Below are 12,485 nucleotides of genomic sequence, written 5' to 3' on the forward strand. Positions count from 1 at the left end.
GCAATCGCTTTCCATAAAAGCCTGACCTATCAAATATGATACAAAATTATTTCCATCCATCCATCCATTTTCTTCCGCTTATCCGGGGTCGGGTCGCGGGGGCAGCAGCCTAAGCAGGGAAACCCAGACTTCCCTCTCCCCGGCCACTTCATCCAGCTCTTCCCGGGGGACCCCGAGGCGTTCCCAGGCCAGCTGAGAGATGTAGTCTCTCCAGCGTGTCCTGGGTCTTCCCTGGGGCCTCCTACCGGTGGGACGTGCCCTGAACACCTCACCAGGGAGGCGTCCTGGAGGCATCCTAATTAGATGCCCGAGCCACCTCATCTGGCTCTTCTCAATGCGGAGGAGCAGCGGCTCTACTCCGAGCTCCTCCCGGATGACCGAGCTTCTCACCCTATCTCTAAGGGAGAGCCCAGCCACCCTACGGAGGAAACTCATTTCGGCCGCTTGTACCCGCGATCTTGTTCTTTCGGTCACTACCCAAAGCTCATGACCATAGGTGAGGGTAGGAACGAAGATCGACTGGTAAATCGAGAGCTTTGCCTTTCGGCTCAGCTCCCTCTTCACCAAGACAGACCGGTGCAGAGTCCGCATTATTGCAGACGCCGCACCGATCCGCCTGTCGATCTCCTGTTCCATCCTTCCCTCACTCGTGAACAAGACCCCGAGGTACTTAAACTCCTCCACTTGGGGCAGGACTTCATCCCCGATCCGGAGGGGGCACGCCACCCTTTTCCGGCTGAGAACCATGGTCTCGGATTTGGAGGTGCTGATTTTCATTCCAGCCGCTTCACACTCGGCTGCGAACCGATCCAGTGAGAGCTGAAGGTCGCGGCCCAATGAAGCCAACAGGACCACATCATCTGCAAAGAGCAGAGACCTAATCCTGAGGTCACCAAACCGGACCCCCTCAACACCCTGGCTGCGCCTAGAAATTCTGTCCATAAAAGTTATGAACAGAATCGGTGACAAAGGGCAGCCCTGGCGGAGTCCAACCTCACCGGAAACGAGTTCGACTTACTGCCGGCAATGCGGACCAAGCTCCGGCACCGGTCATACAGGGAACGGACAGCCCGTATCAGGGAGTCCGAAACCCCATATTCCCGGAGAACCCCCCACAGGACTCCCCGAGGGACACGGTCGAATGCCTTCTCCAAGTCCACAAAGCACATGTGGACTGGTTGGGCAAACTCCCAAGCACCCTCAAGGATCCTGCCAAGGGTCCAGAGCTGGTCCACAGTTCCACGACCGGGGCGAAAACTGCATTGCTCCTCCTGAATCCGGGGTTCGACTATCCGGCGGACCCTCCTCTCTAGTACCCCCGAATAGACCTTACCAGGGAGGCTGAGGAGTGTGATCCCCCTGTAGTTGGAACACACCCTCCGGTCCCCCTTCTTGAAAAGAGGGACCACCACCCCAGTCTGCCAGTCCAAGGGCACTGCCCCCGATGTCCACGCAATGTTGCAGAGTCGTGTCAGCCACGACAGCCCCACAACATCCAGGGCCTTGAGGAACTCCGGGCGGACCTCGCCCACCCCCGGGGCCCTGCCACCGAGGAGCTTTTTGACCACCTCCGTAACCTCAGCCCCAGAGATAGAGGAGCCCACCCCCGGTTCCCCAGGCCCTGCTTCCCCAACGGAAGGTGTGTCGGTGGGATTGAGGAGGTCTTCGAAGTATTCCTTCCACCGATCCACAACGTCCCGAGTCGAGGTCAGCAGTGCCCCGTCGCCACCATACACAGTGTTGACGGAGCACTGCTTCCCCCTCCTGAGACGCCGGATGGTGGTCCAGAACCTCTTCGAAGCCGTCCGGAAGTCGTTTTCCATGGCCTCGCCGAACTCCTCCCATGCCCGGTTTTCGCCTCGGCGACCGCCGCCGCCGCGCCTCCGCTTGGCCTGTCGGTACCTGTTCTGCTGCCTCCGAGTCCCACAGGCCAAGAAGGCCCGATAGGACTCCTTCTTCAGCTTGACGGCACCCCTTACCGCCGGTGTCCACCAGCGGGTTCAGGTGTTGCCGCCCCGACAGGCACCAACCACCTTACGGCCACAGCAGCGGTCGGCCGCCTCAGCAATGGAGGCACGGAACATGGCCCACTCGGACTCAATGTCCCCAGCCTCCCCCGGGACATGGTCGAAGCTCTTCCGGAGGTGGGAGTTGAAGCTCCTTCTGACGGGAGACTCTGCCAGACGTTCCCAGCAGACCCTCACTATGCGTTTGGGTCTGCCAGGTCTGACCGGCGTCCTCCCCCACCATCGGAGCCAACTCACCACCAGGTGGTGATCGGTTGACAGCTCCGCCCCTCTCTTCACCCGAGTGTCCAAGACATACGGCCGCAAGTCCAACGATACGACTACAAAGTCGATCATTGAACTGCGGCCTAGGGTGTCCTGATGCCAAGTGCGCATATGGACACCCTTATGCTTGAACATGGTGTTCGTTATGGACAATCCGTGGCGAGCACAGAAGTCCAATAACAAAACACCACTCAGGTTCAGATCGGGGGGGCCATTCCTCCCGATCACGCCCCTCCAGGTCTCACTGTCGTTGCCAACGTGAGCGTTGAAGTCCCCCAGCAGAACGAGGGAGTCCCCAGAAGGAGCACTCTCCAGCACCCCCTCTAAGGACTCCAAAAAGGGTGGATACTCTGAACTGCTGTTTGGACCATAGGCACAAACAACAGTCAGGATCCGTCCCCCAACCCGAAGGCGGAGGGAGGCTACCCTCTCATTCACCGGCGTAAACTCCAACGCAGTAGGCACCGAGCCGGGGGCAATAAGTAGTGCCACCCCTGCCCGGCGCCTCTCACCAGTGGCAACTCCAGAGTGGAAGAGAGTCCATCCCCTCTCAAGAAGACTGGTTCCGGAGCCCAAGCCATGCGTCGAGGTGAGGCCGACTATATCTAGTCGGAACTTCTCAACCTCGCGCACCAGCTCAGGCTCCTTCCCCACCAGAGAGGTGACATTCCACGTCCCCAGAGCTAGCTTCTGCAGCCGAGGATCGGACCGCCAAGGTCCCCGCCTTCGGCTGCCGCCCAGCTCACATTGCACCCGACCCCTACGGCCCCTCCTACGGGTGGTGAGCCCACGGGAAGGAGGTCCCATGTCACCTCTTCGGGCTGTGCCCGGCCGGGCCCCATGGGTAAAGGCCCGGCCACCAGGCGCTCGCCATCGAGCCCCACCCCCAGGCCTGGCTCCAGGGGGGGGGCCCCGGTGACCCGCGTCCGGGCGAGGGGAACTCCGAACCATTGATTGATGTCATCAGACACAAAATTATTTCCATATATACAAATTATTTTTTTCAAAATGTTTTTTAAAAATATTTTGTTAAAAGTGTCCAAAAACACTTCAATCTCAAAAGAACATTAGCATTTTCTGGATATTACTTCATGCTTCAGGCTTTGCAGAACAGTTGCTAATATTCAGCATCTTTGCATTTGGCCTATTTCATGCCAAGTATTCAGTGTTCATGAGTTAAGGGCAGTGTAAGGTCATGTTTCATAATGCTAAGCTAGGCTAAGTCCTGACTCCAGCTTTGTACATCTTTTTGCCTCACTCTCATTGAAGAATATTTCCCAAAATGCTGAACTATTCTTTTAACTTTGGGTATGAATAATATTGTTCTGATGAATAAGCAATGAATCAGTGAATTCTGCATTGGTACCCAGCTGCAGAGGAGTTGGAGGGACACTAAGACACATGGGTGGATGGAAAGATTAAAGGTAGCAGAGCAGCAGATTGCAGAGCAGCAGATTGCAGACCAAGGCGTAAAAAAAAAAAAGTTAGGTCAAATGAAAGAGAAGGACATGGAATTTTTTTTTTGCAGGTATGGGACCTAAAAATGGAAGCAATAAGAGGGGTTGGTGTTTGATGGAATACAGATGATGGACAAAGAGGATTAAAGAGGGGAAAGCTTTTATTACATTTCTTTATGAATCTCATCGATAGAATGTAAACACCAGACAGAAACATGGGAAATTGTCAGAGAATGTTGCTCTCCTAGTGCCCAAGTGCAATCCCTGTGGTATGTTTGTCCATGTAGACTGCTGAGCAGAGGGTCTGAACCTGCTGCTGTGTGGCTGCAAATGAGGAGAGCAAAGCCAACAGGCCCGGCAGGTTACAGTTAGCCCTAACCACAGCTCATTGGAATAGCTGGAAATTGTCGAAAAAAAATGCCCCATCAAGGCATCCAATACATTCTCATCCCAGTTTGTCACATATTGTTGCTTTACAGTGGACCTCTGCGCAGTGTTCACATTGGCAACTATTGCAGATTTAGTCCGAGTCTCGAGATGAAAATGCTTATTAGTTTTACTCACATTTAAGCCATTTTTATTCTCCATTATTTTAGTTTGGTTTTAGTTGACAAAAATTTTACATTTTCATCATCTTTTAGTTAGTGACGGATAATTTGTTTTTGTTTGTTTTTCATTACCTAAGGGTATGACAGGCTGAGATGTTGTGAGTACAAATGAATGTAACATTATAGCTCTGACCTAACCAAATATAACTGACATTACTACAGTTAACACAACAAAAACAAGAACAGTTCTGATTTTTCTGATTTTTTCTAATTCAGTTTTCAAATTAAATGCTCTGACAATCTGTCAAATCAGAGTAATTGTAAATTGTATCACTCAACCAAAATATAAAAGCTTTAATACAACCAAATGCCTATGGCTGCTTGGTGCTTGGTAGATAAAACACTGACAAATACAATTAGATAGTAGACTGTTGTGACTGCCAGAATATTTCATGTTCGAATATAAAAACAATGAATGCATCAAGATAAAGAATAGATCTTCAGCTTTCATACACAAAAAAAAACCATTTAATTCTAGCTTCTTCCATTCCTTTTTTATCAACATCTGAATTTGCGTTTTCATAAAAAAAAAAAAAAAAACGTTTCTGTGGAACTATAGAGTTAGAACATCCCCCATGTTAGGAAGCACCATAGCGACAGAACAGTCCCTAAGTATCGGCTTTGCTGCGAACCCTGCATATTTATCACATATTGTTGTGCTTGTTGGGAGTTGTAAGGAATCAAACATCAGATATCAGTTTATTCTTATAACATAACTTGGCTGAAGACTCACTACACCTAAATTCACAGCGCGAGCAGTATGTCCTCTCGTCCTGCCTGTCACCATCACACACACACGGAGCAGAAGGAGAGAGGGGGTAGCGGCGGCGGCTTACAGCATTGTTCAGCTGTTCACCTGAGAGCAGCGAGCAAGGTTACAAATGACAGCATATTTCCTCCTCCTTCCCTGATGATCTAAATAAGTTGCTAAATGTTTCTCCTATTGCGTTCAAAATAATGCCACTGAAAGGGTCCCAAAAACCGCTAAATAGCGATTAAGTTAGCATATTAGTAGTCCTTTCCTCCCATCGCGCTGGGACCTCAGATCGTCTTGTTTGTTTGTTTGTTTTTGGACGTAGAAATGTTGTTTAATTGCATAAAATCCATAACAGTGTCCTCTACACTACAGTGAAAACAACGATTGACGGAAAATCTTGCCAATGGCGGGGAAATAGTAAAAAAAAAAAAGAGAGAGAAAAAGAAACAATGGGGAAAACCCTGCTGTCAGTACCAGTGCATGTAGATTCAGCAGCCGGCAGCTCCGCAAGTCCTTGCTACTTTTTCACTATATTTTTCTATTTTCTTGATACTATGGTCACCTCTGCTGAGGCACAACTTTTCTATGATAGAGTGGCACTTGTCAGCATCGGGAGAAGTTGTTTGGGGCTTGGACTGAGTGCAGCAGACCGCAAGAGGATCTCCACCGGCGGCCTGTGCCCAATGGCAAATCAGACCAGAGGGGAGAAACAAAACCAAAAGCACCAGACGAAGAGAGGGAGAAGATAACGGTGAGGCTGGCCTGACTTGGACCGGGAGCTGTTCCTCTACCAAGCCTTCTTCTATCTCAGGACAGATCATGACATACTTTTATCTTTGGAAATGTATGTAGGCCACTAGAAAGAATTAACCTAATTAACATTGTAGTTACTAAATCAACGATTTATATCTTGGCAAAATGAAGCTATGTCTTCATTGATTTACTTAAAAGTAATCTCCTGGGGGACCCCATAGCGTTCCCAGGCCAGACGAGATATGTAATCCCTCAAGTGTGTTCTAGGTCTGCCCTGGGGCCTCCTACCAGTAGGACGTGCCTGGAACACCTCGAGCGAGAGGCGCCCAGGAAGCATCTTCATCAGATGCCCGAAACACCTCAACTGGCCCCTTTCAACGCAAAGGAGCAGTGGCTCTACTCCAAGCTCCTCCTGGATGTCTAATCTCCTCAACCGTATCTCTAAGACTGAGCCCAGCCACCATCCAGAGAAATCTCATCTCAGCCGCTTGTATCCACGATCTCCTTCTTTCGGTCACTACCCAGAGCTCATGACTATAGGTGAGGACTGGAACATATATGGACTGGTAAATCGAAAGCTTTACCTTCCCACTCAGCTCCCTCTTTACCATGACAGTCCGATAAAACTCCTGCATCACTGCAGATGCTGCACCAACCCGTCTGTCCATCTCATGCTCCATTCTACCCTCACTCGTGAACAAGACCCCGAGATACTTGAACTCCTTCACTTGGGGCAGCAACTCACTCCCCACCCATAGGGAACAGTCCACAGTTTTCCCCACAGAGAACCATGGCCTCAGATTGGAAGGTGCTGTATCTCATCCCGACTGGTTCACACTCGGCTGCAAACTGCCCCAGTGCATGCTGGAGGTCATGGTGTGATGGAGCCAACAGAACCACATCATCTGCAAAAAGCAATTCTGATGTCCTCAAACTGGACCTCTTCCTCCCCCCAGTTACACCTTGAGATCCTGTCCGTGAAAATTACAAACAGGATCAGAGACAAGGGACAACCCTGGCGGAGGCCAACATCAACTGGGAACGTGTTTGACTTCACGTCGAGTATGCAGACACAGCTCTCACTTTGGTTATACAGGGACTGGATGGCTTGCAGAAGCGACCCCGGCACCGCATACTCCCACAGGACTCCCTGAGGGATGTGGTTGTAGGCCTTCCCCAAGTCCACAAAGCATATGTAGACCAGATAAGCAAACTCCCACAACCCCTCCAGCAGCCTCACTAGAGTGAAGAGCTGATCCACTGTTCCACGGCCCAAACGGAACCCGCATTGTACCTCCGAAATCCAAAGTTTGACAGTCGGACAGAGCCTCCTTTCCGGCACCCTGGAGTAGACTTTCCCTGGGAGGCTAAGTAGTGTGATGCCCTGATAATTGAAGCACATCCTCCAGTCCCCTTATTTGAAAATGGGGACCACCATCCCAGTCTGCCACTCCACAAGGACCGTACCCGACCGCCAGGCGAAACTGAATAGGCGTGTCAGCCAAAACAACCCTACAGTGTCCAGAGCCTTCAGTATCCCCGGGGTAAATCTCATCCACACCAGGCACCTTGCCACCAAGAAGCTTTTTGATTACCTCACTGACCTCTGCCAGAGATATGGATGAAGGTTCCCCCGAGTCTTCAGACTCTGCCTCCTCCACGGAGGACATGAAGGCAGGGTTCAGGAGTTCCTCAAAGTGTTCCTTCCACCGTTCGACAATATCCCCAGTCGGGATCAGCAGTTCTCCCGTCCTGCAGAGACGTCTCACGGTTTGCCAGAACTTCCTCGAGGCTGACCAGAAGTCCTCCTCCATGGCTTACCCAACTCCTCCCACACCCGAGTTTTTTGCTTTGGTGACCTCGTCCACTGCAGCCCTTCTGGCCAACCGGTACCTGTCTGCTGTTTCCAGAGACCCCCGGGCCAACACAGCCTGGAAGGCCTCCTTCTTCAGCCTGACAGCCTCCTTCACCAGCGGGTCCTTCGGTTGCAGCTATGACAGGCACCAACAATCAAAGCTTCTTGCAGCCTCCTCTACAATGGAGATTTTGAACAAGGACCACTCGGATTCCATGTCCCCAACCTTCCCCGCGATGCATGAAAAATAACTCCGGAGGCGTGAGTTAAAGATCTTGTGGACAGGGGCCTCCGCCAGACCTTCCCAGTTCAGCCTCACTACACGCTTGGTTTTACCAAGTCTGTCCAGCAGCCTTCCCCGCCACCTGAACCAACTCATCACCAGGTGGTGATCAGTTGACAGCTACGCCCCTCTCTTCACCCAAGTGTCCAAGACATACGGCTGCAGATCAGATGACGTGACTACAAAATCGATCAGCGATCTTTGGCCTAGGGAGCTCTAGTACCAGGTACACTTATGAACATCCCTATGCTCAAACATGGTGTTTGTTATGGACAATCCATGACTGGTACAGAAGTCAAATAACAAAACACTACTCAAGTTCAGATTGGGCAGGCCGTTCCTCCAAATCAAGCTCCTCCAGGTTTCTCCGTCATTGTCCACCTGAGGGTTGAAGGCCCAGAGACTCCAAGAAGGCCGAACTGACGTTGGTTGCATACGCACACACGACAGTCAGAGACCTCATCTCTGCGCACCTCTCTTATTCCCTGGGGTAAACTCCAACGTAGCAGCGCTAAGCCGTGGACTCATGAGTATCCCCACACCCGACCGTTCACCCTAGTCAACTCTGAAAAAAAAGGGAGAGTCCAGTCCCTCTCCAGGGGTATGGTTCCTGAGCCAGTGCTGTGTGTGAAGGTGACCCCAACTATATCTAGTTGGTACCGCTCAACCTGCCACACCAGTTCCTTCCCTGCCAGAGAGGTAATAGATTTACATTAAAAATCCTTAATTATAGTGGCTTAATCATTAAAAAAGCCAACATGTTTTGACCAAACATCGGCCTTCATCGGGGCTTCAAAAACATATGCATTGTGGATGTTGCCCAGCCTATATAGCAGCAGGACCCAGTAACAAATGATCACGTAGTCATATGATAGACAGTCAAAAGCTGAATGAACAAAGAAACATAATGACAAAAAAGGAACATGAAATGAGATGACTCTCATATATGAAAAAATAAATACATACAATAAATATTGTACATATAAGAATATATACACACATACACATACAAAAAACATATATGTCTATATCTATATATATATATATATATATACAGTATATGTACATACACATACTTACACATATCAAACTGACCGTACATCCATAAAACCACCAGCTGTCTATAGGCAAAATACAGGAAACAGGAAAAATCAATATCTTCATTAAGACCAGGATAACTACAAGTATTCAGCTGATGGATCCAAAAAGCCTCCCTTTGATTAAGTTTTTGTATTCTGTTCCACCCTCTGACCACAGGTGTGTTCATGAAAATGTCTAGCCATGGGGTAATCACACTTGTTAGTCCTGATAGCATTTTTGCTCTGCAAGGTGATTCCTAAGACGTCTTTCAGTAGGGCCTACATAGAAAAAACCTTCTAAACATGAGCAGCTAAGGCGTTATATAACAAAAGTTGTATTACAATTAATTAAATCAACCTGTTTATAAGTCCTGTCTGTACGAACATCAGTAAACTCTTTTGTCTGCACAACATTTCTACAGTGAGGACAGTGCATACACTTAAAATTGCCAGATGGTTTGGTCAATCAAGTATGCCTTTTATCTGGTGGAAGATGCAAGCACATAAGTTTGACCCTAAGGGGGGGGGCACACCTAAAGAGAAAAAGAGGATCCAAGATGGCGGAGTGAGAAGCAGCTTTTTGCAGGCTCTGTTAAAAAAGTATTGTTGTGTTCCAAAATAGTGAATTTATACAAAGCAACCCATAATCTCCATTAGGATTTAACTCTACGCATTATTTTCACTGACAATTCTTCTGAAAATATACCATTTTTAAGTTTTTTGACATTTTTTAGACGACGTGGATGATAATATGTCAGACCATGACTACAACTTAACTGCTCTCCACGAGGCTTGTGAAGAGAGTGACATCGAAGACATCAAGGTGGATGAGATTTCTTCCAAAGAAAGTAAGATTAACCCGACTCATACACCAATTAAAATCCCAAACCCCAAGAGAATGAAGGGGAAGGACAACCGTAAGGATAATGGAAATATCAGCGCTGCTATTTTCCATGCTGTTCAGGCTCTGACTGGGAAAGTGGATGAACAGACTGAACTGTTAAAAAGATTTGACAAACGCATCGAAGCTAATGCTACGGCCAAAGAGAAAACAAACAAGAAATTCTTCTGCTCAAGAAAAATATTGACGAGCTCTAAAGAGAAAACAGCACGTTTAAAAACGCAACGGAGGAACAGGCTCGATACAAAAGGATATGGAACCTGAGGCTGACTGGTCTACCAGAAAAGGATGAAGAAAATACAAGAAAAATCGTCATCAGGATACTCACGGATCGTCTTCCTCCAAGAGGGCAAAGTCACTTTTATGAGGAAATTGTAAATGGATTTATCACTAAAGGAAATTTAATTGATTGTTGGAGAATGAGAAAGCCCAATACCAAACAATTCAGATGGTATAATTTGGCTAACAATTGTCAATGCTCAAGATTAGACTTTTGGTTCATCTCTACCAACCTGATAAATAAGGTCCTTAAATGTGAAATATCAGCAACACCCCTAACTGACCACTGTGCTGTTTCAATTTCTTTTCTACTAGGTGGGGTTAAACCTATCCCAAACTCTTTATGGAAGTTTAATAGTAGCCTTCTAGACAATGAGGAGTTTTGCAGTGAAACCGAAGATGTATTAAGTGAAATTAATTAATTAGAAAAGTCACCCTTGAGTAAATGGGAGTGGTTTGAATCTAAAATTAAAGAAGTTGCCATCAAAATACGTAAATACATCTCTTAAGCTGAAAAACAAAAACAAGACATTATTTAGGATATGAATGGATTATGTCAAAAAACAAACTTATATTTAGAAGAACAAGTTGAATTAAATAATCTGTAAAACCAACTGGACAGTATATATCTCCATCCATCCATCCATTTTCTTCCGCTTATCCAGAGTCGGGTCGCGGGGGCAGTAGCCTAAGCAGGGAAGCCCAGACTTCCCTCTTCCCTCTCTGCTTCGTCCAGCACATCATCTGCAAAAAGCAGGGACCCAATCCTGAGCTCACCAAATCGGACCCCCTCAACACCCTGGCTGCGCCTAGAAATTCTGTCCATAAAAGTTATGAACAGAATCATTGACAAAGGGCAGCCCTGGCGGAGTCCAGTCCTCACCGGTCTCCACGAGGGACACAGTCGAATGTCTTCTCCAAGTCCACAAAGCACATGTGGACTGGTTGGGCAAACTCCCATGCACCCTCAAGGACCCTTCCAAGGGTCCACAGCTGGTCCACAGTTCCACGAAACTACATTGCTCCTCCTGAATCCGGGGTTCGACTGTCCGGCGTACCCTCCTCTATAGTACCCCTGATTAGACCTAACCAGGGAGGCTGAGGAGTGTGATCCCCCTGTAGTTGGAACACACCTTTCGGTCCCCCTTCTTAAAAAGAGGGATCACCACCCCGGTCAGCCAGTCCAGACGCACTGCCCCCAATGTCTACACAATGTTGCAGATATGTGTCAACCACGACAGCCCCACAACATCCAAGGCCCTAAGGAACTCCGGGCGGACCTCATCCATCCCCTGGGTCCTGCCACTGAGGAGCTTTTTGACCACCTCAGCAACCTCAGCCCCAGAAATGGAATGGCCCACCCCCGAGTCCCCAGGCCCTGCTTCCTTACCGGAAGGCGTGTCGGTGGGATTGAGGAGGTCAGAATGGAAAAGGCTGATCATCTGAGAAGCAGGAAAGTGCCAAATTAATTTCATTGGAGTGTGACACTTACATTTAGCATTTTAGTGAACAAAGGTCAGAAAATATTTTTTTAAAAAATGATATCAAGACTCATCCTCAGGGGACAAAGAATACCCAGAAATTATTCTGACATATTATTCAGCAGGACAAGATTTCTTACTGCGAATCAGAGTGTTGGGCAGACTGACTGACTGACACTGGTATCTTTATGTCCTTAACCTTTAAATGCTTATATTTATCAAACCTTATATTAATTTCCTAACTTCCTGTCTGCCTTGCTCTCTCCAATCCCCTCCCCCACACCTGCAGAAGTAGCTCGTAATGACACCTGCCCTGAGCTTCCAGAGATCTCTAATGGCTGGAAGAGTACGTCTCACCCTGAGCTGGTGCAGGGCACCGTGGTGACCTACCAGTGTTACCCTGGTTATCAGGTGGTGGGCGCCGAGCTGCTCATGTGCCAGTGGGACCTCACCTGGAGCGGTGACCTGCCAAGTTGTGAGAGAGGTGAGTGCAGAAATGCTGCCACTGAATTATTCACTTGAGATGGGAAAGATGGGAGATAAAAGCTTAGCACCGACAAGGAAATATGTGTTTGAGATGATATTTGTAAAATAATAACAATAATAATAATAATAAATCCTAATTGAATATACAATTCTTTATTCAGTTTTTATTTCACTTAAACCATAGTCTTGAGCCTTCTGAGGCCCTGTAAGTTAGCTTGACCCTTTGAAACCTGTGAAGATTGGCTTATTTTTTTT

General features: G+C 48.2%; 1 protein-coding gene across 4 annotated transcripts in view; it reads left to right on the top strand.

Annotated features, from left to right (window-relative positions):
• The window catches only part of sez6b (seizure related 6 homolog b), a 422,519-nt gene that overhangs the window by 383,410 nt on the left and 26,624 nt on the right, over positions 1 to 12,485 (top strand). For all 4 annotated transcript variants that reach the window (XM_088079418.1, XM_088079416.1, XM_088079417.1 and 1 more), the window contains exon 11: positions 12,034 to 12,228. In XM_088079418.1, the coding sequence (XP_087935544.1) occupies positions 12,034 to 12,228 (195 nt within the window). The remainder of the gene's footprint in view (positions 1 to 12,033; positions 12,229 to 12,485) is intronic.

Source organism: Plectropomus leopardus, chromosome 6 (assembly GCF_026936395.1).
Source record: "Plectropomus leopardus strain MGB_pleo_1.0 chromosome 6, ASM2693639v1, whole genome shotgun sequence".
NCBI lineage: Eukaryota > Metazoa > Chordata > Actinopteri > Perciformes > Serranidae > Plectropomus > Plectropomus leopardus.